Source organism: Pleurodeles waltl, chromosome 12, assembly GCF_031143425.1.
Source record: "Pleurodeles waltl isolate 20211129_DDA chromosome 12, aPleWal1.hap1.20221129, whole genome shotgun sequence".
Classification (NCBI taxonomy): Eukaryota; Metazoa; Chordata; class Amphibia; order Caudata; family Salamandridae; genus Pleurodeles; species Pleurodeles waltl.
Window position 1 is genome coordinate 692,560,067 of NC_090451.1, and position 24,424 is coordinate 692,584,490.

The window sequence follows — 24,424 nt, forward strand, 5'->3', positions numbered from 1 at the left end:
GATGAACATTGGAAGTTGAGCACCATAAGCAAAACCTCTTCCACTTGAACTTGTATGTTCGGTTTGTAGACTGAGCTCTAGCACAGGCAAGCACCTCCCTGCAATCCGGAGGGATCTTTAATCCATCGAATTCATAGAATTCAGGAGCCAAGCTGATAAACGAAGAGATGTCGGGTTGGGATGACGAACCTGACCCTGGCTCATTGTTAACAAATCCGGTATTGCCTTCAGCCGAATGTGAGGTTGTTCCGAAAGTAATAGCAGTTCTGTGAACCAGAACTGGCGTGGCCATCTGGGCGCGATTAGTAGAATCCTGCATTGTTCCCTCTTCATCTTTTGTAGAAGTCTCGGGATGAGTGGAAGCGGGGGAAAAGCGTATGCATAAATCCCTGACCATCTGATCAAAAACGCATTCCCCTTTGATCCCCTCTGCGGACGCCAGCTTGCGAAGTGTTGGCATTTCTTGTTGTCTCTGGTCACGAACAGATCTAGACTGGGTTTGCCCCAATGACGAAAGAGACGGTCGAGAACTGACTGATTGAGTTCCCACTCGTGGCAGCTGGTTCGAATCCTGCTTAGGGCATCTGCCCAGGTGCTGGTGATCCCTGGGAGATGTTCTGCTCTGATGGAGATTCGATGCTGAATTACCCAATGCCACAGTTTCTGCGCCCCCAAAGATAATCCCGAGATCTTGTGCCTCCCTGCTTGTTGATGTAATGCATGACCGTGGTGTTGTCTGTTCTTATCAAAACTGAAGAATCTCTGATGTTCGTGAGGAAGGATTTGAGTGCCAAGGCAACCGCTCTTAACTCCAATACATTTATGTGGAGAGTTGATTCTTGAGTGGACCATTTTCCCCTCACGGAAAGATCCTGCAAATGAGCACCCCATCCCTCTAGGGATGCATCTGTTGTTACTATGTGTATGGTCCTGTACTTCAGAAATGACAGACCGTCGGAAACGAGGGGAGTTTCCTTCCATTACCTGAAAGCGTGCTTTGCTGAAGGGGTTATTCGAATTACATCGTCGAAAGAGCCTTCTATCTGCTTCCATAGATTGTCTAATTGTTGTTGAAGAGTCCTCATGTGCAGACGACAGTTCTTTATCAATGGAATGCAAGATGATAGCATCCCCAGAAAAGACTTGTAAGTCTGCACTGAAGCGGACTTTCTTTTGCTGAGACGTGCTGCTAAGTCTCGAAGTTTCTTTCTTCTGTCCTGCGAAGCAAAAGCTTTAGCTTGCACAGTGTCCAAGATGGCTCCTAGAAACGTGATGTTCTGGGTGGGCTCTAGGTGAGACTTGGGATAATTGACTGTCAAGCCCAAAGCTCCGAAAAGGGAGAGATGTCTCCGTGTCTCTGGCAGCCTTCGATGTTGTACGTGCTTTTATTAGCCAGTCGTCTAAGTACGGGAACACCTGTACCCCTAATTGCCTGAGGTGGGCCGCCACTGGCGCCAAAACCTTGGTGAACACTCTTGGGGCCGACCTGAGGCCAAAAGGCAACACTCTGAACTGGAAATGAATGCCTGCAACCCTGAATCGCAAGAATTTCCGATGATTGGGGTGAATGGGAATGTGGAAATATGCGTCCTGAAGATCTAACGATGTCATAAAATCCCCTCGGTTGAGCAGGCGCAGGACGTCTTGAAGAGAGATCATGCGAAAAGATTGTTTCTTGAGGTATTTGTTGAGCGAACGAAGGTCTAGAATAGGCCTCCAGTCCCCGGTCTTCTTCCGGATAAGGAAAAAACAGGAGTAAAAACCTGTTCCCCTCTGGATCCTTGGTACGACCTCTATTGCTCCCTTCCTCATTAAAATAGCAATCTGTTCCATAAGCTCGTTGAGATGGGCTGGCGGGGGACCTCTTGGTGGTACTCGAGGGGGAGGTTGGTTGAATTCTAGTGTATGCCCCCGGTTGATAATATTCAATACCCATTTGTCTGTAGTTATTCTGGACCACTGGTGTAGAAATTTGGAAATTCTGCCCCCTATAAGAGTGCTGATATAGGGGCTGGGTGCAGACACTTGATGAGGGTCACTGCTTTCTTGCTGTTTCTTTGGCCCTGAAAGCTGACTTTCCTCTCATTTGTTGCCTGAAGCGAGCGGATGACTGCTGACGAAAGGAATGCGGTTGTTGCTGGCCAAAGGTTGAACGAAATTGACCTTGGTAAGAGGAGTAATGACGATATTGTTGAGAGCCTCCTCTATATGAAAAGGTTCCTCTCCCTCTCGCTCCCCGAAAGGGTTGCCTCTTGTACTGTAGCGTTGCCAATGATCTGGCTGTCTCAGTGTCTGCCTTAATCGACTGCAATGCATCATCGACATGCTTGCCAAACAAAAGCTCGCCATCATACGGCATGTCCAGAATCTTCAATTGAACTTCAGGTCTAAAAGAGGGAGATTTGAGCCACCCCTGGCGTCTGAGTACGGCCTCCCCAGCCAACTGTCAAAATCCTGTAGAGGAAACATCAAGTGCAGAATCTATGATTTCAGCCGAAATCCTTTCTCCTTGCAGAATTCTACGTGCTTCTACTCTACTGCCCTCAGGTAACATATCTATGAATTGTGACATGTCAGACCACATCTGGCGATCGTATCTCCCCAGTGTTGCTAGAGAGTTAGCTGCTCTCACAGTGGTGGCAGCCATAGTTGAAAACTTCTTGCCTATGGAGTCCAAACGACGCCCTTCCTTGTCTGGGGGGGCAGTCAGAGATGCCGATGGATTCCTGGACATCCTCTGAGCCGCCTGCGAAATAACCGAATCCGGTTTAGGATGGCTGATCAAACATGCTGGGGAGTTGTCTGGTGCCTTATACTTTTTCTCTAATCTCGGTAAGACTGCGGGAATGGAGGACGGAGTCAGCATGACCTTTAGACCCTCCTCCCAAATGAAATCAACAATGGGTATGGCCCTTACCGATTTCCTAGTGTCTTCTTTAAAGTCATAAAGAAAGCAGTCCGACTGTTTCGAAGTAATTGGCACCTGGAATCTTTTCCCAGCTCTTTCCATGACACTATGGAAACTCCCAATGTCCTGCGGTGGAGAGTCCACTGGCGGTGGTGTAGACGGAGATGGAGTTTGGATTTGATACTCATCCCACTCCGGAATGAGAGAATCCGAGTCTTGTATCTCCCCTTCTTCTTGCTCCTCCTCGGATGAAGGTGAAGCAATACCCTGAACCGATGAAGGTGCTGTGATAGGGCCCAGAAATTCTGAAGGTCTAGCCGGAGTGGACACTGGCGTCTGTGGAGGTTGTACCGGTGTAGAAGAACCAGCTGGAGGAAACCTCGAATAATAATCTTGCATCATCTGTTGAAGGTTGTTTATCAACGAGACCGGCATCTGGACTGTCTGCTCTTGTTGTTGTAGATGACTTTGATCCTGCTGGTCCGAATAAGGCTGAAGATCCTCCTCTTCATCCTCCTCCTGGCACTTAATGTGTAGTTCAGATGGACTACGTGCCACCGGAAAAAAGCCGTCATCAGAATAAACATCACCGTCATCATCTTCATCAGCAAATAGATGCTGCGGAGGAATTGGTGCAACCTTGCTGGGCGATGTATGAGAAGGAAGCAATAAAGAAGACTTGCTCTTTACAGGTAAAATTCTCTGCGGTAAATAAGGAGATGTTGCAAAGTGAGGATAATGAGCCTTCGACGGAGCTGCCGTCGACGGAGCACTCGTCGATGGTGTTCTCGTCGACGGTGTAGGCGTAGACGGAGCCGTCGTCGGTGTAGTCGGTATCGGTGTTGCCAGTGTCCACGAAGGTGTCGTCGACGAAGTCAATATTGCTACGCCATCCGTCGACGGGGTTGCCGTCGACGGGGTTGTCGTCGACAGGTGCGACGTCGGTATTTTCGTCAGTGAAACCGACGGTGATCTTCTGAATTTTATCATCGATGAATGCGTCGACGGCAAAGATTTCAGCTTCTTACCCATTAACGGCTTCTTTATTTCAAGGTGTGCGACGACGACGGACCATACTTCAGACTCACCGACGTTATCGTCGTAGATGATAGCGGAGACGAAGTTACTATCATTAGTGATGGAGGAGCCGTAAACGTGGCCGTCACTGTAGTCGTCGTCGAAGGATGGACTGACGTCAACGGAGCGCTTGTCGATGGTGTCGTCGACGGTGTAGATTTTCTGGACGTCGACGGAGGCAGTGAGCTTGAAGGCTTTTTAAGCTTCTTTGATGTAGAAGCAGGTGTGGATGGCTTTGAGTGAACCTTGCCACATGCTACCTTAGATGTTGAAAGTAGATCCCCTGGCTTGTCCTTAAATGCATGCAGCTTCTTAGCTGACTTACTGCTTGTAGGGGATAGGCTCTCCACAGACCTCTTCCTTTTCTTTGAGGTCACTGAAGTGTCACTCTCCTCCTCAGAAAGAGCTTCCCTTGCCTTTCTTTTCTGGAGCCAAAGTAGGAGCCTGGCTTCTCTGTCCCTCAGAGTCTTGTTGGGAAAGGTCCTGCAGATCTTACAGTCCTTGACCTTATGCTCTGGATGTAAGCAGTAGATACATTCCTTGTGAGGATCCTCACAGTGAAGCCTCAATTTTCCACAGGTCCCACAAGGCCTAAACAGACCTTTTCTTGTTGTAGACATGATGGAAAACTTCTGTAGAAAAAGTCAAGTGAAAATGTCCAAGAATTTCTCTTGAAGAGATAGAAAACTGAGCAGAGCTCAGGGAGACTCCCTTACACACGACGTGGGGTAGAAAATCTGAGAGACTGAGCCTCTGTGCTGAGGGTTCTAAAGGGGTGGTCACGCCTGATTGGCTGAATTTTGGGCTCTTTCTAAAGAGGCTGATAGTTCTACAATTGAAGGTGTTTTTTCCTATTGACTTCAATGAAAAAAAAAAAAAAGAAAAAAAAAAAAATCTATTTATTGCTTTCTATGTACCGTGGTACTCTCACTTCGACGACGGGGAATGATTCAAGCATGTGAATCTATGAAAGATACCCCAATACTGGAGAATGGTGGTTGTGATCCTGTCCAATTAATAACCCACTGCCTTTTAAAATTAGTATGTTCACACATTGTGAACTCAAGTATCAAGAATGAAAGACAGAAAGTATTTTGTTTGACATTACCGTCGAATTATGATCCCTTTGCATTTATTGAGCATGTGAATCAATCAGAGGGAGGAGGGCAGATGGTAAAGATAGGTCTCGGGGAGACTACAAGGACATTTTCAAGGGACTATGAGCCTCTTTCCGAAGTTTGCACCTTTCCTTAAATCAAGAATCCTGTCGCTCTTACCGCCTCGCTGCAGTCTTTGTATGGTGGCTCCATTTTCAGTCTGAATCTGTAAATAACAAGGAGTTCAGTTAGCTTTATCAATGAAACACAGCTAAAGCACTTTTTTACCCTATATCTCGAGGCCCTTTTACTTCCCATTTCCCAGAAGGTGGGGCAAAGGCCCTCACTCCTGCTACAAAATACATTTAAATGATGATACAGCTAACAACAGCAGCTGCACTGCTGGTGGTGCCTTTTCTTGCACCGTGGGCAATCGCAACCTCCACTATCCCGACAGACTACCGCCTACCATATTTAGATGACAGAGATCTCTATGCATTCATGCCTTCACAGCAGCTTTTCCTTCTGTTAATTAGGTGAGCTGCCGGTATTAATGGAAGCAACACCCCAGGAGAGCACACAGATTGTAGAACTACAGCCATAGTGGGGATAATTTGCCTTTCTGGCTAGAAACTGCTATAACCACTGTTGGACTTGACCCTATTTAGCAGGGTGTCCCCCAGATATTTGCCTACATTTGTTGAACCTGTTTTTGTATTAGGACTCTGTGCACTTTTTCCCTGCTAACCATTGGTAAAGTGCCTGTGCTGTCTCCCTAAAATATGGTACAATTGGCTTACACCTGATATGTACCTTCAATTTACTTATACAGTAAGTCCCTAGTAAATGGTACTTCATTTAACCAGGGCCTGTAAATTAAATAGTACTAGTTGGCCTGCAGCAATAATTTTTCCATAGCTTTTTAAAAATTGTCTCAAGCCTGCCACTGCAGCCTGTAGTGCAGTTGAGAAAGGCCGCTTTGACCTGGCAAAATAATTATTTTGCCAGGCCTAAACCTTCCTTTTTAATACATATAAGTAGGCCCCTAAGTAGGCCTTAAGGCTCATGGGGCAGGCTACATTGTATTTAAAAGGTAGGACGTTTTGGTTTAAGTTTTACATGGCCTGGCAGTTAAAAGCTGTTTTTATTACTGTACAGCCAATCTCTCCCACTGAATAACATGGGGTTAGCTTATTTCATTTAATAATTACTAACGTTTGACTGGGAGCAGGTAGAAATGTCATTCCTAGGCTAAAGTGAAGTGTAATTTAAAATCCTCTCTAATGGTAAGGTCATATTGAAAGTCAAAACTATGAAAATGCCACTTTTATAAAGTTCCCATTTTCCTGCCCTAACAATTTTTAAGCTTTGGCCAGTGTCCTGAGTCACATGACTGTGAATGGCTCTGTGGTTTTGGGTACGTGTATTCCTGCCAGACAGTGAGAAGGGGACTGAGTGTAGGAAGGGTGGGCCATTGTGAAAAAATACCATTCTCGCGTAGTGTTGATAAGCAGATTTGTAAGGAAATGCCTCCTTGGCATGGTTAGCCCCTAACTTTTTGCCTTTGCTGATGCTAAGTTTTGACTGAAAGTGTGCTGGGACCCTGCTAACCAAGCCCCACCACCAGTGTTCTTTCCCTAAACTGTACCTTCGTCTCCACAATTGGCACAGCCCTGGAACTCAGATAAGCCCCTTGTAACTGGTACCCCTGGTACCAAGGGCCCTGATGCCAGGGAAGGTCTCTAAGGGCTGAAGCCTGTCTTATGCCACCCTGGGGACCCCTCACTCTGCACATGCAGACTGCCTCACAGCTTGTGTGTGCTGGTGGGGAGAAAAAGACTAAGTCGACACGGCACTCCCCTCAGAGTGCAATGCCAACCTCACACTGCCTGTGGCTTAGGTAAGTCGCCCCTCTAGCAGGCCTTACAGCACTAAGGGAGGGTGCACTATACCACAGGTGAGGGCATATGTGCATGAGCACTATGCCCCTACAGTCTTTAAGCAAAACCTTAGACATTTAAGTGAAGGGTAGCCATAAGAGTATAAGGTCTGGGAGTTTGTCAAACACGACCTCCACAGTTCCATAATGGCTACACTGAAATCTGGGAAGTTTGGTATCAAACTTCTCAGCACAATAAATGCACACTGATGCCAATGTGCAATTTATTGTAACATGCACCCAGAGTGCATTTTAGAGATGCCCCTTGAATACCAATCCGACTTCTACTGTAGGCTGACCAGTTCCTGCCAGCCTGCCACAAACCAGACAAGTTGCTGACCACATGGGGAAAGTGCCTTTGTCACTCTGTGGCCAGGAACAAAATCTGTACTGGGTGGAGGTGTTTCACACCTCCCCTTGCAGGAACTATAACACCTGGTGGTGAGCCTCAAAGGCTCACCCCTTTTGTTACAGCACCCCAGGGCATCCCAGCTAGTGGAGATGCGCCCCCCCTCCGACCACTGCCCCCACTATTGGCGGCAAGGCTGGAGGAGATAATGAGAAAAACAAGGAGGAGTCACCCACCAGTCAGGACAGCCCATAAGGTGTCCTGAGCTGAGGTGACCCCTGCCTTTAGAAATCCTCCATCTTAGTTTTGGAGGATTCCCCCAATAGGATTAGGGAGGAGGCACAAAGAGGGTGTAGCCACCCTCCAGGACAGTAGCCATTGGTTACTGCCCTCCCAGACCTAAACACATCCCTAAATCTTGTATTTAGTGGCACCCCAGAACCCAGGAAATCTGATTTCTGCAACCTGAACTACAAAGAAGGACTGCTGACCTACAAGCCTGCGGAGACGACGGACGAGGACAACTGCTTTGGCCCAAGCCCTACCGGCCTGTCGCCTGAGTCGAAAACCTGCAACCAGCGACGCATCCAACAGGGACCAGCGACCTCAGAGGACTGCCCTGACCCCCAGGACGAAGAAACTCCCATGAGCAACGGCTCTGCTCAACAACCTGCAACAAACTTGCAACTTTTCTACAACTTTAAAGACTTCATGTTTCCCACCAGAAGCGTGAGACTTCCCACTCTGCACCTGACGCCCCCGGCTCGAGATCTAGAGAATAAACTCCACAGGGAGGACCCCCCGGCGAGTGCAACCCTGTGAGTAGCCAGAGATGACACCCAGAGCCCCCACAGCGACGCCTGCAGAGAGAATCCAGAGGCTCCTCCTGACCGCAACTGCCTGTAACAAGGGACCCTACGCCTGGAACAAGCACTGCACCCGCAGCCCTCAGGACCTGACGGAACCTCACCTCAGTGCAGGAGTGACCCCCAGGCGACCCTCTGCCTAGCCCAGGTGGTGGCTGTCCACAGAAGCCCCCCCTTTGCCTGCCTGGACCGCTAGAGTGACCCCCGGGTGCCTCTGTCGAATCCTATCCAAAACCCGATGCCTGCTTTGCACACTGCACCCGGCTGCCCCTGTGCCGCTGTGGGTGTGTTTTGTGTGCCTACTTGTGTCCCCCCCAGTGCTCTACAAAACCCCCCTGGTCTGCCCCCAAGGACGCGGGTACTTACCTGCTGGCAGATTGGAACCGGAGCACCCCTGTTTTCCATAGGCGCCTATGTGTTTTGGGCACCTCTTCGACCTCTGCACCTGACCGACCCTGAGCTGCTGGTGTGGTAACTTTGGGGTTGGCTTGAACCCCCAACGGTGGGCTGCCTATGCCCAGGAACTGAGCCTCGTAAGTGATTTACTTACCTGACAAACTAACCATTACTTACCTCCCCCAGGAACTGTTGATTTTTGCAGTGTCCACTTTTAAAATAGCTGATTGCCTTTTTAACAAAGACTGTATATGATATTGCTTTTATTCAAAGTTCCTAACTTACTTGTGTGAAGTACCTTGCATGTTATGTGTTTACTTCAAATCTTGAACCTGTGGTTCTTAAAATAAACTAAGAAAATATATTTTTCTATATAAAAACTTATTGACCTGGAGTAAGTCTTTGAGTGTGTGTTCCTCATTTATTGCCTGTGTGTGTATATCAAATGCTTAACACTACCCTCTGATAAGCCTACTGCTCGACCACACTACCATAAAATAGAGCATTAGAATTATCTAATTTTGCCACTATCTTACCTCTAATGGGAACACTTGGACTCTGTGCACACTATTTCTTACTTTGAAATAGTATATACAGAGCCAACTTCCTACAAGATTTATTTATGTTGAACAATACAATGGAAACGTACCATCCATGCCAGCTGCCATAGTCCAACTGACTTGCATCTTTCTTCTTTCTCCTGCATTCTATCTTAACACATTAAAATCTATCTCCAACTTTTCTGACTAAGGGGGTGATTCTAAGACTGGCGGGAGGCCGCCCACCAGACTTCCCCTCTCCAGAATACCGCACCGCCGTCGGAAGACCGCTGCGGCTATTCTGTGTTTTACACTGGGCTGGCGGGCGACCGCCAAAAGGCCGCCCGCCAGCCCAGTGTAAAACTACCTTCCCACGAGGACGCCGGCTCAGAATTGAGCCGGCGGAGTGGGAAGGTGGGACGGGTGCAGTTGCACCCGTCGCGAATTTCAGTGTCTGCAAAGCAGACACTGAAATTCTTTTTGGGGCCCTCTTACGGCGCCTTATGGGGCCTGTAGGAAGTTGGCTCTGTATGTGCTATTTCAAAGTAAGGAATAGCATGCACAGAGTCCAAGGGTTCCCCTTAGAGGTAAAATAGTGGTAAAAATAGATAATACTAATGCTCTATTTTGTGGTAGTGTGGTCGAGCAGTAGGCTTATCCAAGGAGTAGTGTTAAGCATTTGTTGTACATACACATAGACAATAAATGAGGTACACACACTCAGAGACAAATCCAGCCAATAGGTTTTTATATAGAAAAATATCTTTTCTTAGTTTATTTTAAGAACCACAGGTTCAAATTCTACATGTAATATCTCATTCGAAAGGTATTGCAGGTAAGTACTTTAGGAACTTCAAATCATCAAAATCGCATGTATACTTTTCCAGTTATTCACAAATAGCTGTTTTAAAAGTGGACACAGTGCAATTTTCACAGTTCCTAGGGGAGGTAAGTTTTGGTTAGTTTTACCAGGTAAGTAAGACACTTACAGGGTTCAGTTCTTGGTCCAAGGTAGCCCACCGTTGGGGGTTCAGAGCAACCCCAAAGTCACCACACCAGCAGCTCAGGGCCGGTCAGGTGCAGAGTTCAAAGTGGTGCCCAAAACGCATAGGCTAGAATGGAGAGAAGGGGGTGCCCCGGTTCCAGTCTGCCAGCAGGTAAGTACCCGCGTCTTCGGAGGGCAGACCAGGGGGGTTTTGTAGGGCACCGGGGGGGACACAAGCCCACACAGAAATATCACCCTCAGCGGCGCGGGGGCGGCCGGGTGCAGTGTTAGAACAAGCGTCGGGTTCGCAATGGAAGTCAATGAGAGATCAAGGGATCTCTTCAGCGCTGCAGGCAGGCAAGGGGGGGCTTCCTCGGGGAAACCTCCACTTGGGCAAGGGAGAGGGACTCCTGGGGGTCACTTCTGCAGTGAAAGTCCGGTCCTTCAGGTCCTGGGGGCTGCGGATGCAGGGTCTCTCCCCGGCGTCGGGACTTTAGGTTCAAGGAGTCGCGGTCAGGGGAAGCCTCGGGATTCCCTCTGCAGGCGGCGCTGTGGGGGCTCAGGGGGGACAGGTTTTGGTACTCACAGTATCAGAGTAGTCCTGGGGTCCCTCCTGAGGCGTCGGATCTCCACCAGCCGAGTCGGGGTCGCCGGGTGCAGTGTTGCAAGTCTCACGCTTCTTGCGGGGAGCTTGCAGGGTTCTTTAAAGCTGCTGGAAACAAAGTTGCAGCTTTTCTTGGAACAGGTCCGCTGTCCTCGGGAGTTTCTTGTCTTTTCGAAGCCGGGGCAGTCCTCAGAGGATGTCGAGGTCGCTGGTCCCTTTGGAAGGCGTCGCTGGAGCAGGATCTTTGGAAGGCAGGAGACAGGCCGGTGAGTTTCTGGAGCCAAGGCAGTTGTCGTCTTCTGGTCTTCCGCTGCAGGGGTTTTCAGCTGGGCAGTCCTTCTTCTTGTAGTTGCAGGAATCTAATTTTCTAGGGTTCAGGGTAGCCCTTAAATACTAAATTTAAGGGCGTGTTTAGGTCTGGGGGGTTAGTAGCCAATGGCTACTAGCCCTGAGGGTGGGTACACCCTCTTTGTGCCTCCTCCCAAGGGGAGGGGGTCACAATCCTAACCCTATTGGGGGAATCCTCCATCTGCAAGATGGAGGATTTCTAAAAGTTAGAGTCACTTCAGCTCAGGACACCTTAGGGGCTGTCCTGACTGGCCAGTGACTCCTCCTTGTTTTTCTCATTATTTTCTCCGGCCTTGCCGCCAAAAGTGGGGCCTGGCCGGAGGGGGCGGGCAACTCCACTAGCTGGAGTGTCCTGCTGGGTTGGCACAAAGGAGGTGAGCCTTTGAGGCTCACCGCCAGGTGTGACAATTCCTGCCTGGGAGAGGTGTTAGCATCTCCACCCAGTGCAGGCTTTGTTACTGGCCTCAGAGTGACAAAGGCACTCTCCCCATGGGGCCAGCAACATGTCTCGGTTTGTGGCAGGCTGCTAAAACTAGTCAGCCTACACAGATAGTCGGTTAAGTTTCAGGGGGCACCTCTAAGGTGCCCTCTGTGGTGTATTTTGCAATAAAATGTACACTGGCATCAGTGTGCATTTATTGTGCTGAGAAGTTTGATACCAAACTTCCCAGTTTTCAGTGTAGCCATTATGGTGCTGTGGAGTTCGTGTTTGACAGACTCCCAGACCATATACTCTTATGGCTACCCTGCACTTACAATGTCTAAGGTTTTATTTAGACACTGTAGGGGTACCATGCTCATGCACTGGTACCCTCACCTATGGTATAGTGCACCCTGCCTTAGGGCTGTAAGGCCTGCTAGAGGGGTGTCTTACCTATACTGCATAGGCAGTGAGAGGCTGGCATGGCACCCTGAGGGGAGTGCCATGTCGACTTACTCGTTTTGTCCTCGCTAGCACACACAAGCTGGCAAGCAGTGTGTCTGTGCTGAGTGAGAGGTCTCCAGGGTGGCATAAGACATGCTGCAGCCCTTAGAGACCTTCCTTGGCATCAGGGCCCTTGGTACTAGAAGTACCAGTTACAAGGGACTTATCTGGATGCCAGGGTCTGCCAATTGTGGATACAAAAGTACAGGTTAGGGAAAGAACACTGGTGCTGGGGCCTGGTTAGCAGGCCTCAGCACACTTTCAATTGTAAACATAGCATCAGCAAAGGCAAAAAGTCAGGGGGCAACCATGCCAAGGAGGCATTTCCTTACAGGGCCTTATGGCATGGGCACTGCAGGGGCCCCCAGGGGCCCCGCGACACCCCATACCGCCATCCTGTTCCTGGCGGGAGAACCGCCAGGAACAGGATGGCGGTATGGGGTGTCAGAATCCTCCATGGCGGCGCAGCTTGCTGCGCCGCCATGGAGGATTCATTTGGGCAGCGGAAAACCGGCGGGAGACTGCCGGTTTTCCACTTCTGACCGCGGCCAAACCGCCGCGGTCAGAATGCCCAGCGGGGCACCGCCTGCCTGTTGGCGGTGCCCCCGTCATTTTAGCCCTGGCGGTCTTGGACCGCCAGGGTTAGAATAACCCCCTAAGTTGCTACGCACAATACCAAAGCCATCTTGCTTTGATTGCTGGGGGCAAGCTGTTCCCTGCCCAATTACATTTCAAAGGGCAGCCTCCAGCACACACAGAAAGGAACCTGACACTTCTTTTGTCACCCTGACTTCTTAGATCCTTGACATATGAAGGGACCAGAACCAGATGTAAGGGTAGCCTAGAATATTGCCAAACTTCAAAGGCTATAACATATATATATATTTTGGACCCTCAGAACACTTCTTCAGTACACTCCTGGACCTGAAGGACATTGCAGAAGGACTGCCTTGTTCCCCAGAGGGATGACCTGCTGATTGAGGCTTGACTCGTGTACCAGGGGGCTGTCTTCATTCTTGAGGGCTGCCTTATTTTCCACAGGACTGCCCTGATGCTTGAGGCTTGCTTCGTTCCCGAGAGGAATGCGCCTCTGTGTGTTGCACCCATCACCTAACCATATACAAACGTTTTACCCCGAACACAGTCACATGCAGTTAAAGCCCAAAATGCCAAGGCACAAACAGAAAACACACTGTCCATTATTAAAAGGGGAGGCAGGCTGCGCGCCCCACCTCCCCAGCCTTATTAGGCACGGGGGACCTCATCCTCCAGGGCCATATGGAAGGGGGTCCTCTGGCCCTCCTCTCAAGCTGTTCTTGGCCCCAGAGTTCCCATCCTTCAGGACCTAATCTGTTAATTTATAGGAGGGCACTGCAGCACCCTTCCATGAGCCTTAAAAAGGTCTTGGTGATCCCATCTTCCAGGGCTTTGTTTTTTTAAGGGAAAGAGGCAGCGTGGCCCCCCTCCCCAAGCCTATCCCCTGAGTCTGCCTCATTGCCCACCCAGGGCACCAAGCACACATGTTGGGGGTCCTGGGGAGCTCAAAGGCCCGAGGCCCCAGCTGGCACCCCCCATGGTGCAGAACCCACACAGACCAGGATTCATCCCGCCAAGATAGACATGACCAACCAGATAAGATGCTGTGTTCCTTCAGCATTCTGGAAATTTGCCTCAAGGCCTGCACACTAGTGATGTACAAGAAGCCTACAAACTCAACCAAACAACACTCTGCTTCAGCCAGCTGGAGCTTCAAAAAGCTTACATCACATACAAAGGTCACTAGAACAGTGTGAGGTTCTTGGATGCATGGTTGTTCAACAGCGCAGCACCAAGTGTCTTAGGTCTGCCAAACACACATGGCACTTAGGTTTCTCCAACTGAGTTGTGTTGAACCAACGGGCTGGAGAAACTCCAAAGACCCAAGTGCACTGTCTGAGCGGCAGTCCAAGATGCTCATACTAACCCTGAAACTACTTTCATTCTAGTTTTAGCATGAGAGCAGAGCCAGGATTTCTGGGGAGCCTGTGCTGGTGTCCAGTCAATGCTGGGACACCAGAACAGCAGAGGAGCAAGGCGGCAGGAGACGGCTGTGGCAGAAAGTGTTTTTTAAATTTATTATTATCTAGCTCCCCCGTCCCTGTTGTTTCCCTCTCTCCAACGCCCCCCCAAGGCTGATCGTGAGATTATGAATGATTGTTTAAAAACCAATGTTGGTTTGATATTCCATGGACTAACTACATAAGGCAGGTGTGTAATTATTTTGGTCAAACTGAGCTTTTTAAATGCCCTTCTAGTATCTGTAAGAATCATATTTCATGGGGCAAGAGCACATTATCATCCATGAGACAAACTACCTGTGATATTATTGAACTTAGAAAGATTAGCATTGGGCAGTAGTTAGTGCTGAAGACTTTTCCTTTGGTCATTGGGAGTGAGCTCTGTTTGGTTTTAGATCTGGCACTTTTCACTCCTTGTTATGGTTCCCTCTGGGCCAGTATGCAACATACAGTTTTGCTATTTGCATCTGTGATGAGATTGTAAATGTAATGCTTTGTATAGTAAAAGGTTTTCAATTCCACTTTAAAAGTCACATAATTTAAAAAGTACTTTATCTGCATTACACTCACAATTAGTAATTGATGATGTATATTTGGCTGCTGGTTCCTTTTTAAATATGCTGTGCGATGTAGGAATTCCATGCTTAATTAATTGACTGGTACGTTTGAAACACTTTATTTGACTTAATGGTTTATGATTTTTGTATATACTTTTATGATTATTTGAGTTATAATCAAATAAGGATTAATGACGATGATAACGGTTGCCCAAATCAAAGCCTAAAGATAAGGTATTTGTATTTAAGTGAGCTCACAGTAATAGCTAGTTCCTGTGTTTTTGAGGACAGTGGCACTACTTGTTAGAAGGATTGTCAAACTGCTACCTGTAGAACGTATCCAACAGGTAAACGCATAACCTAGCTCTTTCTGATGTTGCTCCACCCTGTCAAATTACTGAAGTGCTGTTTTGAACTATGTGAAGATGTAGGTTGTAAAAATAAAAACTGGATTTTGAGAAAATTAAAGCTGCCTCAAACTTGGCATCTGAGCAGATCCATTTTCAGGAAGTTAGTAGAAGAAGGAGCACAGAGGTCCCTATTTGTTAAGGTGCAGCAATGCATGCTTTGTGGTGAGCACTCACAGTTAGATCATGAGGCACATCGGTACCAGCCGTGGACTGGGTGGTGAGCAGATACTGGAGGCGTCGCTCTGTGCTCAGCTGCTCGGACAGAAGCTTGGCCAAATGTTTCTTCTTGATGGAGCCCAGAAGGATTTTTGTACCTTGAAAGCAACAAATCCCAACACATTATAAAGAAAAGAAAGAAAAAAAGTCAACAGAACAATAATTTTTCATAGTCTAAATGTACAACTTACTGCCCTCTGTAACGATATATCTGGTAGAGACATATTCTAGTTGCAGATTCCTTACCTTTGAATTTCCTAGGTGTCAGACTGGATCCGGAGATTTTTTTCGAGCAGTACCTCTGCGCGCCGCCAGGTGGCGTCGGTCGACTCCGCAGGTGTCGTTGGCATCATGCTTGCCGTGATGACCTCGCGGTCGTTTATAGGCGCCGTCCCGGCGTGCTGACGTCAGTTCTTTTCACGACTTTCCACACAAGAAGCGCGGATTCATGAAGAACACTGAGAGTGGTGCGCCAAAACTGGGGCCCTTAAGGGCAAGTTCCTGTTCCTAAAAATAAGTTCGCAGTGCGGGGAGCATAAGCGGGTCCATAAGGAATCTGCAACTAGAATATGTCACTGCCAGATATATCGTTACTGAAGATAAGTAACTTGTACATCTGACAGAGACTTCTAGTTGCAGATTCCTTACTTTTGAATGGATACCTGAGCAATACCATCCCCGGTGTTGGGCTGCAAACCAAGATCACACCAAGAAGTCCTGCAGGACCGAACGGCCAAAGTAGCTGTCCCTTTGGACCTGATTGTCCAGGCAGTAGTGTTTGGTAAAAGTGTGCAGAGATGCCCACGTTGCTGCCTGACAGATGTCCATGATTGGAACGCCCTGTGCTAGCGCTGTGGTAGCAGCACTAGCTCTGGTGGAGTGAGCGCGCAAACCTTCAGGAGGTTGCTTTTTAGCCAGAGCGTAGCACCTTTTGGTGCATAAGAGTACCCGTCATGAAATGGTCCTCTTCTGCACCGCCTTGCCCTTCTTTGCACCCACATATCCCACAAAGAGTTGATTGTTCACCCGGAAGTCTTTGGTACGATCAAGATAGAACGCCAACGCTCTTATTGGGTCCAGACGGTGGACTCTCTCCTCTTCATGAGAGGGATGTGGGGGTGCATAAAAAGGTAGGCAAGGTGATGGACTGTCCAACATGGAAGGGTGTCACTACCTTAGGTAGAAAAGAAGCCCTCGTGCGAAGAACCACTTTGTCAGGATGTATGGCCAGAAAAGTTGGCTTGGATTACAGAGCCTGGAGTTCACTTACTCTAAGGGCAGAAGTACTGGCAACTAAAAAGACAGTCTTGATAGTTAAGAGCCGTAAAGGACAGTTGTGAAGCGGTTCAAACGGGGTACACATAAGGTATGTTAAGACCAAGTTGAGATCCCATTGGGGCATGATGAATGGGATAGGAGGAAAGAGATGTGTGAGGCCTTTAAGAAACCTCCCAACTATGGGATATTCAAATAAGGAAGGCTGATCTGGTAACCTAGAGAAAGCAGAGATAGCAGAGAGATATCCCTTAAGAGTGCCCAAGGTGGAACCCTGCCGGGCAAGGGAAAGAATTAAGAGAAGGACTTAAGAAAGAGGTGCAGATAGAGGATCGACAGATTTGTCGATACACCATGCCACAAATTTCATTCAAAGACAGGCGTATACAGTTTTGGTTGAGGGACACCTGGCTGCCAAGATAACGTCACAGACTTCGGGTGGCAGGTCAAAAGACATTAACTGTCGCCGCATGAAGCTGCAGAGTTGACAGGTTCGGGTGGGGGACCCTCCCCTACTGCTGCGACAGAAGATCCTCCCGAAGGGGCAGTCTGATCGGAGGAACTAAGGCCAAGTTCAAGAGCTCGGATACTAGACTCTTCCTGCCCAGTCCGGAGCCACCAGTATTACTTTGCCCCAGTCTTGCCTGATCGTCTTCAGAACTCTGGGCAGAAGTGGTTTAGGTGGAAAGGCGTACAGGAGGCCTGAATTCCAGTCTCAATGAAAAGCGTAGCCGAGCGAGTGCCACCTTGGAAACTCCAATGCGCAAAACAGCTGACATTGTGAAAAGGTTCACCGTAGTCTGGAGGTGGGAGATGACTGTCTGGGGTGAAATTCACCAATCGACGAGTTAGGGGAAGACTGGGATACCTATCCTGCACAGATGAGCTGCCACCACTACCATCACTTTCGAGAACACCCAAGGGGCACTGGTAAAGCCAAAGGGGAGCACAGTAAACTGAAAGTGCTCGTGACCTACCATGAATCATAGGTAACGTCTGTGTGCCAGCAAGACGAGAATGTGTAAGTATGCATCTTGCAAGTCCAACGCTACCATCCAGTCTCCGGGATCCAGGGTAGAAAGAACCTGAGCCAATATCAACATTTTGAACTTCTCCTTTTTGAGGAAGAGATTGAGGGACCGAGATCTAAGATAGGCCAGAGACCTTTGTCCTTTTTCGGAACCAGAAATTAGCGGGAATAGCAAGCATGACCTACTTCTGGCAATGGAACCTTCTCTATAGCTCCTTTGGCCAAAAGGGCTTGGACTTCCTCACGGAGAAGCGCTATTTGATCCTCTGATATCCCATTGTATGAAGGTGGCATGGCTGGAGGAGATGTCTCGAAGGGGAGGGAGTAGCCCCTTCGGACAATTTGGAGGACCCACCTGTCCAAGGTAATGGATTGCCATTGGGGCAGGTGATGGCGAATCATGCCACCCACTGGCTCCTGATGTTCCCTCGGACTAGGAAGGCTTTGAGGCTGAAGAGGGGGAGGGGGTGGACTGTGCGACCCGCTGGCTCCCTGATCCGCGGGAGCGTGGGATCCCGTGTCCGCGGGGCTGTATAGCATGCGCAGGTCGATAGCCAGGGGGGAAAGGACACCGTTGGGTGTCCCTTCCGTAGCCACGAAAGGGGTAAAAGGCAGACTGCTGGGTTGTAGGAGCGGGCACGAGGCCAAGGAACGGGCCGTGGCTCGGGGATTCTTAAAGCGCTCGAGCGCCAAGTATGCCTTGTCTCCCAAGAGACGTGTGCTATCAAAGGGTATGTCCATCAAGGATTGCTGGACATCCCCTGAAAAGCCAGATGTTCTCAGCCAGGTGTGGCATCTTAATGCCACCGTTGATGCAACTAATCTGCCCAGAGAGTCGGTTGTATCCAGTCCACAACGAATCATAAACTTCGCTGCATCCCTCCCATCTGTTACAGCTTGGGAAAGGATAGTCCGGGCCTCCTCCGGAACTGCAGGCAGCACTTGTGCAACCGTATCCCAGAGAGTATGGGAATAGCGGCCCAAAAGGCATGCAGTGTTCACAGACTGCAGCGCTAGACTGTTGAAAGAAAACAACTTCTTCCCCAAATTATCCAGTCTTTTTGATTACCTATCCGGAGGTGTGGCAGGGAATGCGCCAGATGAAGGAGAAGCCTGGATGACAAGGCTCTCAGGTGTGGGGTGTTAGGTGAGGAATTTTGGGTCTGACGGCGCAGGCCAATGGCGGCGGGCAATCGTCCTATTCACAGGAGCCCCTCTGCTGGGTCTGGACCAAGTTCCAAAAAGGACATCTGTCAGTGCTTCATTAAAGGGAAGAAGGGGCTCTGAAGAGGAAGACCCCGGCTGAAGCACGTCAGTTAGGATATTAGGCCTAACCTCCACAGAAGGTAGCTCGAGGCCCAGGACCTCAGCCGCCCTTCTCACCACCGAGAATAAGAAGCACCCTCCTCCGTAGCCACGCTAAGAGGAGAGAGCATATCAGTGTCAGGAGAGGTGTCTAGACCACTGACATCACCCAAATCCTGCACCCAGTACATTTGGGGGTCAAGCTGGTATTCTAAAGGGTCCAGCGTCCCCTCCATACTCTCCCAGTATCCATACCCACAAGAATAAGGGTCTGGATCAACCCTGGGCCCAGGAGAGCCCACAGAGAACGGAATCTGCGTTGAGTGACGTCGTTCCGCTCCAGGTCGTCGGGTATGAAGATGGGATCGACGTCAACTGTGGGCCCAACCGAACTATGGAGCGTCGACATCTGACCCGACGCCGGGGAAGGTCAACGTGGCACAACTGGTGTCAGGACAGATCCGTGATTGGATCCGGAGGGGCCCTCCGGAGCCGTGGCTGAAGCCGACGACTATGAACCCGAGGGAGCCCCCACCGTCTCACCTGTGCCCGAAGGCGCCGAAGGTGGGTCAGACTGCCCAAAAACGAGGCGCATGGCCTTGTAAAATTCTTTAAGTTGGGCAGGGGTGGCTCCGGCTCCCAGGAAGTTGGGGAAGTGAGGAGCTGAACCAGATGAAGGCTCCGTTGATGATCATCCGATCGATGGGGTGAAGTCGAAGAACGCTTGTCCTTCTTTGACTTCTTCATTTTGTGACCCGAATGTCCCGATGACTTAGAGGACGAGGAGCAGTGGTGACTCCGCGGCCGGTCTCGAGACCTTCCTCTCGAATGAGACCGTGAGCACGACTTCAGGTCGTGATCGCGCTACAGGCACCAAAGACACACGAGGTGCGGATCCATCACTGACACAGTTCGGTGACAGGAGTCGCAGGGCTTGCATCTAATCTTGTGTGACATCCCTCTATGCATCCACTAACTCGTCAAAAACTTTGACTAAAGTGTTGATGTAGTCAAAAAATGACTGAGGTAGCTCTCTCCGGATTTGCGCATAGGCTGGTGCAGAATGATGCCTGTGGAGTCGACCGACGCCACCTGACAGCGTGCAGAGGTACTGCTAGAAGAAAAATCTCTGGATCCAGTCTGATGCCTGGGAAATTCAAAGGTAAGGAATCTGCAACTAGAAATCTCTATCAGATACATAAGATACCTCACATTCATCAATATGTATTTAGGAGCAAATCATATTAATGACTGGTTTTAGGCAATGCCAATAGGTCTGCCTTATGAATGGAAATGCCTTTTGTGTCACTGATGGGTTTCAGCAGTCATTGTATATGCACTGTCACTCATTCTTGCATTCATGCATATATTCATAAATCCACTGGTTCATTCTTGCATTCACTATCTGACACAACTGCAATAAAACAAACACACTCAACAACATATGCAAGATAAATTAAAAGAATGCAAGTAGAATAAAGAAAACATACTGCTATTTAAACATGGTGGGCATACACTTGCACTTATAAAACTAAATAAATATAACAGCGGGTGGCCACCTGCAGAGGAATTGTAAATAGTCAACCACTGTTTTCAAGTTCCAGCATGGCCGCCATATGTAGAAGCAACATGTTGGCCATCTTGGAATGGTAAAACAATGATACATTGGGACAACACCATTCCACTGTGGTTGCCTGGTTTAGAGGAAGTGGTAATGTGAGCTGTGGCACACTATAGAAGATATAAGCTACAAGCAAGCAACCCATTAACATAGCCTAGAGATGCTCTTTGGAAAAATGAAAATACAAAGAGGGGAAGCGAAGAAACGAAAGGAGGTGTCCCAAAACCCATGCCATCTATGGTAATCTGTGAGATTCCTTGTAAAAGAATGTCTGCCTAGAGGCTTTATCACAGTGTAATAGTCATCCATCCCTAAAAGCCTATTGCCTTTGTAGGAAGCTGGCTCTGTATATACTATCTCAAAGTGAGAGATAGTGTGCACGGAGTCCAGGGGTTCCCCTTAGAGGTTGATAGTGGCAATAATAGATAATACTAATGCTCTATTTGTGGTAGTGTGGTCGAATAGTTAGGCTCATCAGAGGGTAGTGTTAAGCATTTGTTGTACACACACAGGCAATAAATAAGAACACACACTCAAAGACTGAATCTTGTGGTTCTAAAATAAATTAAAAAACAAATATTTTTCTATATAAAAACCTATTGGCCCGGAGTTAAGTCTTTTGAGTGTGTGTTCTCATTTATTGCCTGTGTGTGTACAACAAATGCTTAACACTACCCTCTGATAAGCCTATTGCTCGACCACACTACCACAAAATAGAGCATTAGTATTAGCTTATTTTGCCACTATCAACCTCTAAGGGGAACCCGTGGACTCTGTGCACACTATCTCTCACTTTGAGATAGTATATACAGAGCCAACTTCCTACAGTAAGGTACACACAGTTTTTGCAAAAATGGCAATAAGCTATTTTAAAAGTGGACACTGCAATATATCAACAATTCCTGGGGGTGGTAAGTACAAGTTAGTTTAGCACGTAAGCAAATCACTTACAAGTTCAGTCTCCAGGGCATAGGCAGCCCACCGTTAGGGGTTCAAGTCAACCCCAAACACCCAGCAACACAGGGCCGGTCAGGTGCAGAGGTCAAAGAGGGGTCCAAATAACATAGGTGCCTATGAAAACTAGGGGTGCTCCGGTTTCAGTCTGCTAGCAGGTAAGTACCTGTGTACTCTGGGGTTTTGTAGAGCACTGGGGGGGTCACAAACAGGCACACAAAATACACCTTCAGCGGCACAGGGGCGGCTGGGTGCAGTGTGCAAAGTAAGTGTTTGGTTTTGCGCTGAAAGCAATGGAGGGACCTGGGGGCACTCTGGCGATGCCGGCAGGGCACAGGGGGGCTTCTCGGGTCAGCCACTGACTGGGCAAAGGTGAGGGCCGCCTGCTGGTCACTCGTGCACCAGTAGTTGGTTCCTCTCGGGCCTGGGGGCTGCGGGTGCAGTGCTTCTTCCAGGTGTCGGGTTCTTTGTTACTGGGCAGTCGCAGTCAGGTGGATCCTGTGGATTCTCTCTGCAGGCATCACCGTGGGGGTGCAGGGAGGTCATCTCAGGGTGGCCACATCGTGGGAATGACCTGGAGGTCCTTACTGCAGTGTTGGTATCTCTGTGCACGGGCCGGGTGCGTCAGGTGCAGCGTGTTGGGGACTCTCGCTTCAGGACTGAGGTTGGAGTCCCTTTAAAGATGGTTTCTTCTTGTTGCTTTGGACAGAACCACTGTCCACTAGAGTTTCTTGGTCCTTTGGAATTGCAGGGCAGTCCTCTGAGTCGGCAGAGGTCACTGGTCCCACTGGATGCGTCACTGTTGCAGGTGCTTTAAATCTGGAGACAAGCAGGTAGGTCTGGGGCCAAAGCAGTTGTCGTCTCCTTCTTCTATGCAGGGTTTCAGGTCATCAGTCCTTCTTCTTGTTCAGGTCGTGAGGAATCCGAAATCCTGTGTTCAGGGTCACCCCTAAATACTGAATTTAGGGGTGTGTTAGGGTCACAGGGCAGTAGCCAATAGCTACTGTCCTTGAGGGTGGTTACACCCTTCTTGTGCTCTCTCCCTTTGGGGAGGGGAGCACATCCCTATCCCTATTGGGTTAAATCCTACAAAAGAAGATGGAGGATTTCCCAAGGAGGGGTGGACCTGGCTGAGGGGGTGATTCCTCCTTGTTTTCCCATTATCTCCCTGGACGTGCCACAAAAAGTGGGGGCTGTGTCCAGTGGGGCGGGCATCTCCACTAGCTGGAGTGGCCTGGGGCATTGTAACACGAAGCCTGAGCCTTTGAGGCTCACTGCTAGGTGTTACAGTTCCTGCACCGGGGGGGTTAGAAACTTGTCTCTAAGTGGCAGGCTGGCACAGACCAGTCAGTCCTGCACTGAAGGATTGGGTAAAATACAGGGGGCATCTCTAAGATGCCCTCTGTGTGCATTTGTTAATAAATCCAACACTGGCATCAGTGTGGGAATATTATTCTGAGAAGTGTGATACCAAACTTCCCAGTATTAAGTGTAGCCATTATGGAACTGTGGAGTTCGTTTTGACAAACTCCCAGACCATATACTTAATATCTCCACACTGTACTTACAGTGTCTAAGAATGGACTTAGACTTAGACACTGTAGAGGCATATTGCTCATGAAGCTATGCCCTCACCTGTGGTATGGTGCACCCTGCCTTAGCGCTTTAAGGCCTGCTAGAGGGGTGACTTACCTATGCCACAGGTAGTATTTTGTGTGCATGGCATCCTGAGGGGAATGCCATGTCGACTTTTCCTTTTTATCCCCACCAACACACACAGAGGGTCATTCTAACATTGGCGGGCGGCGGAGGCCGCCCGCCAATGTTCCCCTTCCAAAATACCGCTCCGCGGTCGCAAGACCGCTGAGGGTATTTTGGGATTTGCCCTGGGCTGGCGGGCGGCCGCCAAAAGGCCGCCCGCCAGCCCAGGGCAAATCAACCTTCCCACTAGGACGCCGGCTCAGAATTGAGCCGGCGGAGTGGGAAGGTGCGACGGGTGCAGTTGCACCCGTCGCGTATTTCAGTGTCTGCAAAGCAGACACTGAAATACTAAGTGGGGCCCTCTTACGGGGGCCCCTGCAGTGCCCATGCCATTGGCATGGGCACTGCAGGGGCCCCCAGGGGAGACCCGCCAGGAACAGGATGGCGGTAGGGGTTGTCAGAATCCCCATGGCGGCGGAGCGCGCTCCGCCGCCATGGAGGATTCCCCCGAGCAGCGGAAAGTCGGCGGGAGACCGCCGACTTTCCTTTTCTGACCGCGGCTGGACCGCCGCGGTCAGAATGCTCGAGGGAGCACCGCCAGCCTGTTGGCGGTGCTCCCGTAGTCGGTGACCCTGGCGGTCACCGGCCGCCAGGGTCAGAATAACCCCCACAATCTGCAATGGTAGTGTGCATGTGTTAGGTGAGGGGTCCCTTAGGGTGGCACATCGCATGCTGCAGCCCTTAGGGACTTTCCCTGGTCACAGGGCCCTTGGTACCACTGGTACCATTTACAAGGGACTTATCTGTGTGACAGGGGTGTGCCAATTGTGGAAACAATGGTACATTTTTAGTGAAAGAACACTGGGGCTGGGGCCTGGTTAGCAGGGTCCCAGCACACTCTCAGTCAAATCAGCATCAATATCAGGCAAAAAGTGTGTGTGGGGGGCTACTGCAACAATGAGCCATTTTCCTACATCCTTTAACACATGCCTTTCACAATAAGCAAGTCAGGCCTACGTGCTCTGCCACAGCTCTCCATTATAAACAGGTCACACCTAATGAATCTGCCATAGCTGTTTCCAATGCACAGATAAAGTCTATAGGCTTTACAATCAGCTTGACACAATAACCAACACAGGCCTCCTGAAATGAGCATACACTAACAACCATTATGCATATATTTAAGAAATTACAAATATGGAGAAACATTGTTTCCACCACAATATACAACCCCTTTCAATAGGGTCAATAAAGATTCGAACATC

The 24,424-nt window shown here is 49.2% G+C and overlaps 1 protein-coding gene across 2 annotated transcripts in view; it reads right to left on the reverse strand.

Moving 5' to 3' along the window:
• Positions 1-24,424, reverse strand: part of LOC138266850 (chloride channel protein ClC-Kb-like) — a 436,514-nt gene that overhangs the window by 134,419 nt on the left and 277,671 nt on the right. For both annotated transcript variants that reach the window (XM_069215547.1, XM_069215546.1), the window contains exons 16-17: positions 15,232-15,371; positions 5,263-5,308 (exon numbers count right to left, since the gene is read on the reverse strand). In XM_069215547.1, the coding sequence (XP_069071648.1) occupies positions 5,263-5,308; positions 15,232-15,371 (186 nt within the window). The remainder of the gene's footprint in view (positions 1-5,262; positions 5,309-15,231; positions 15,372-24,424) is intronic.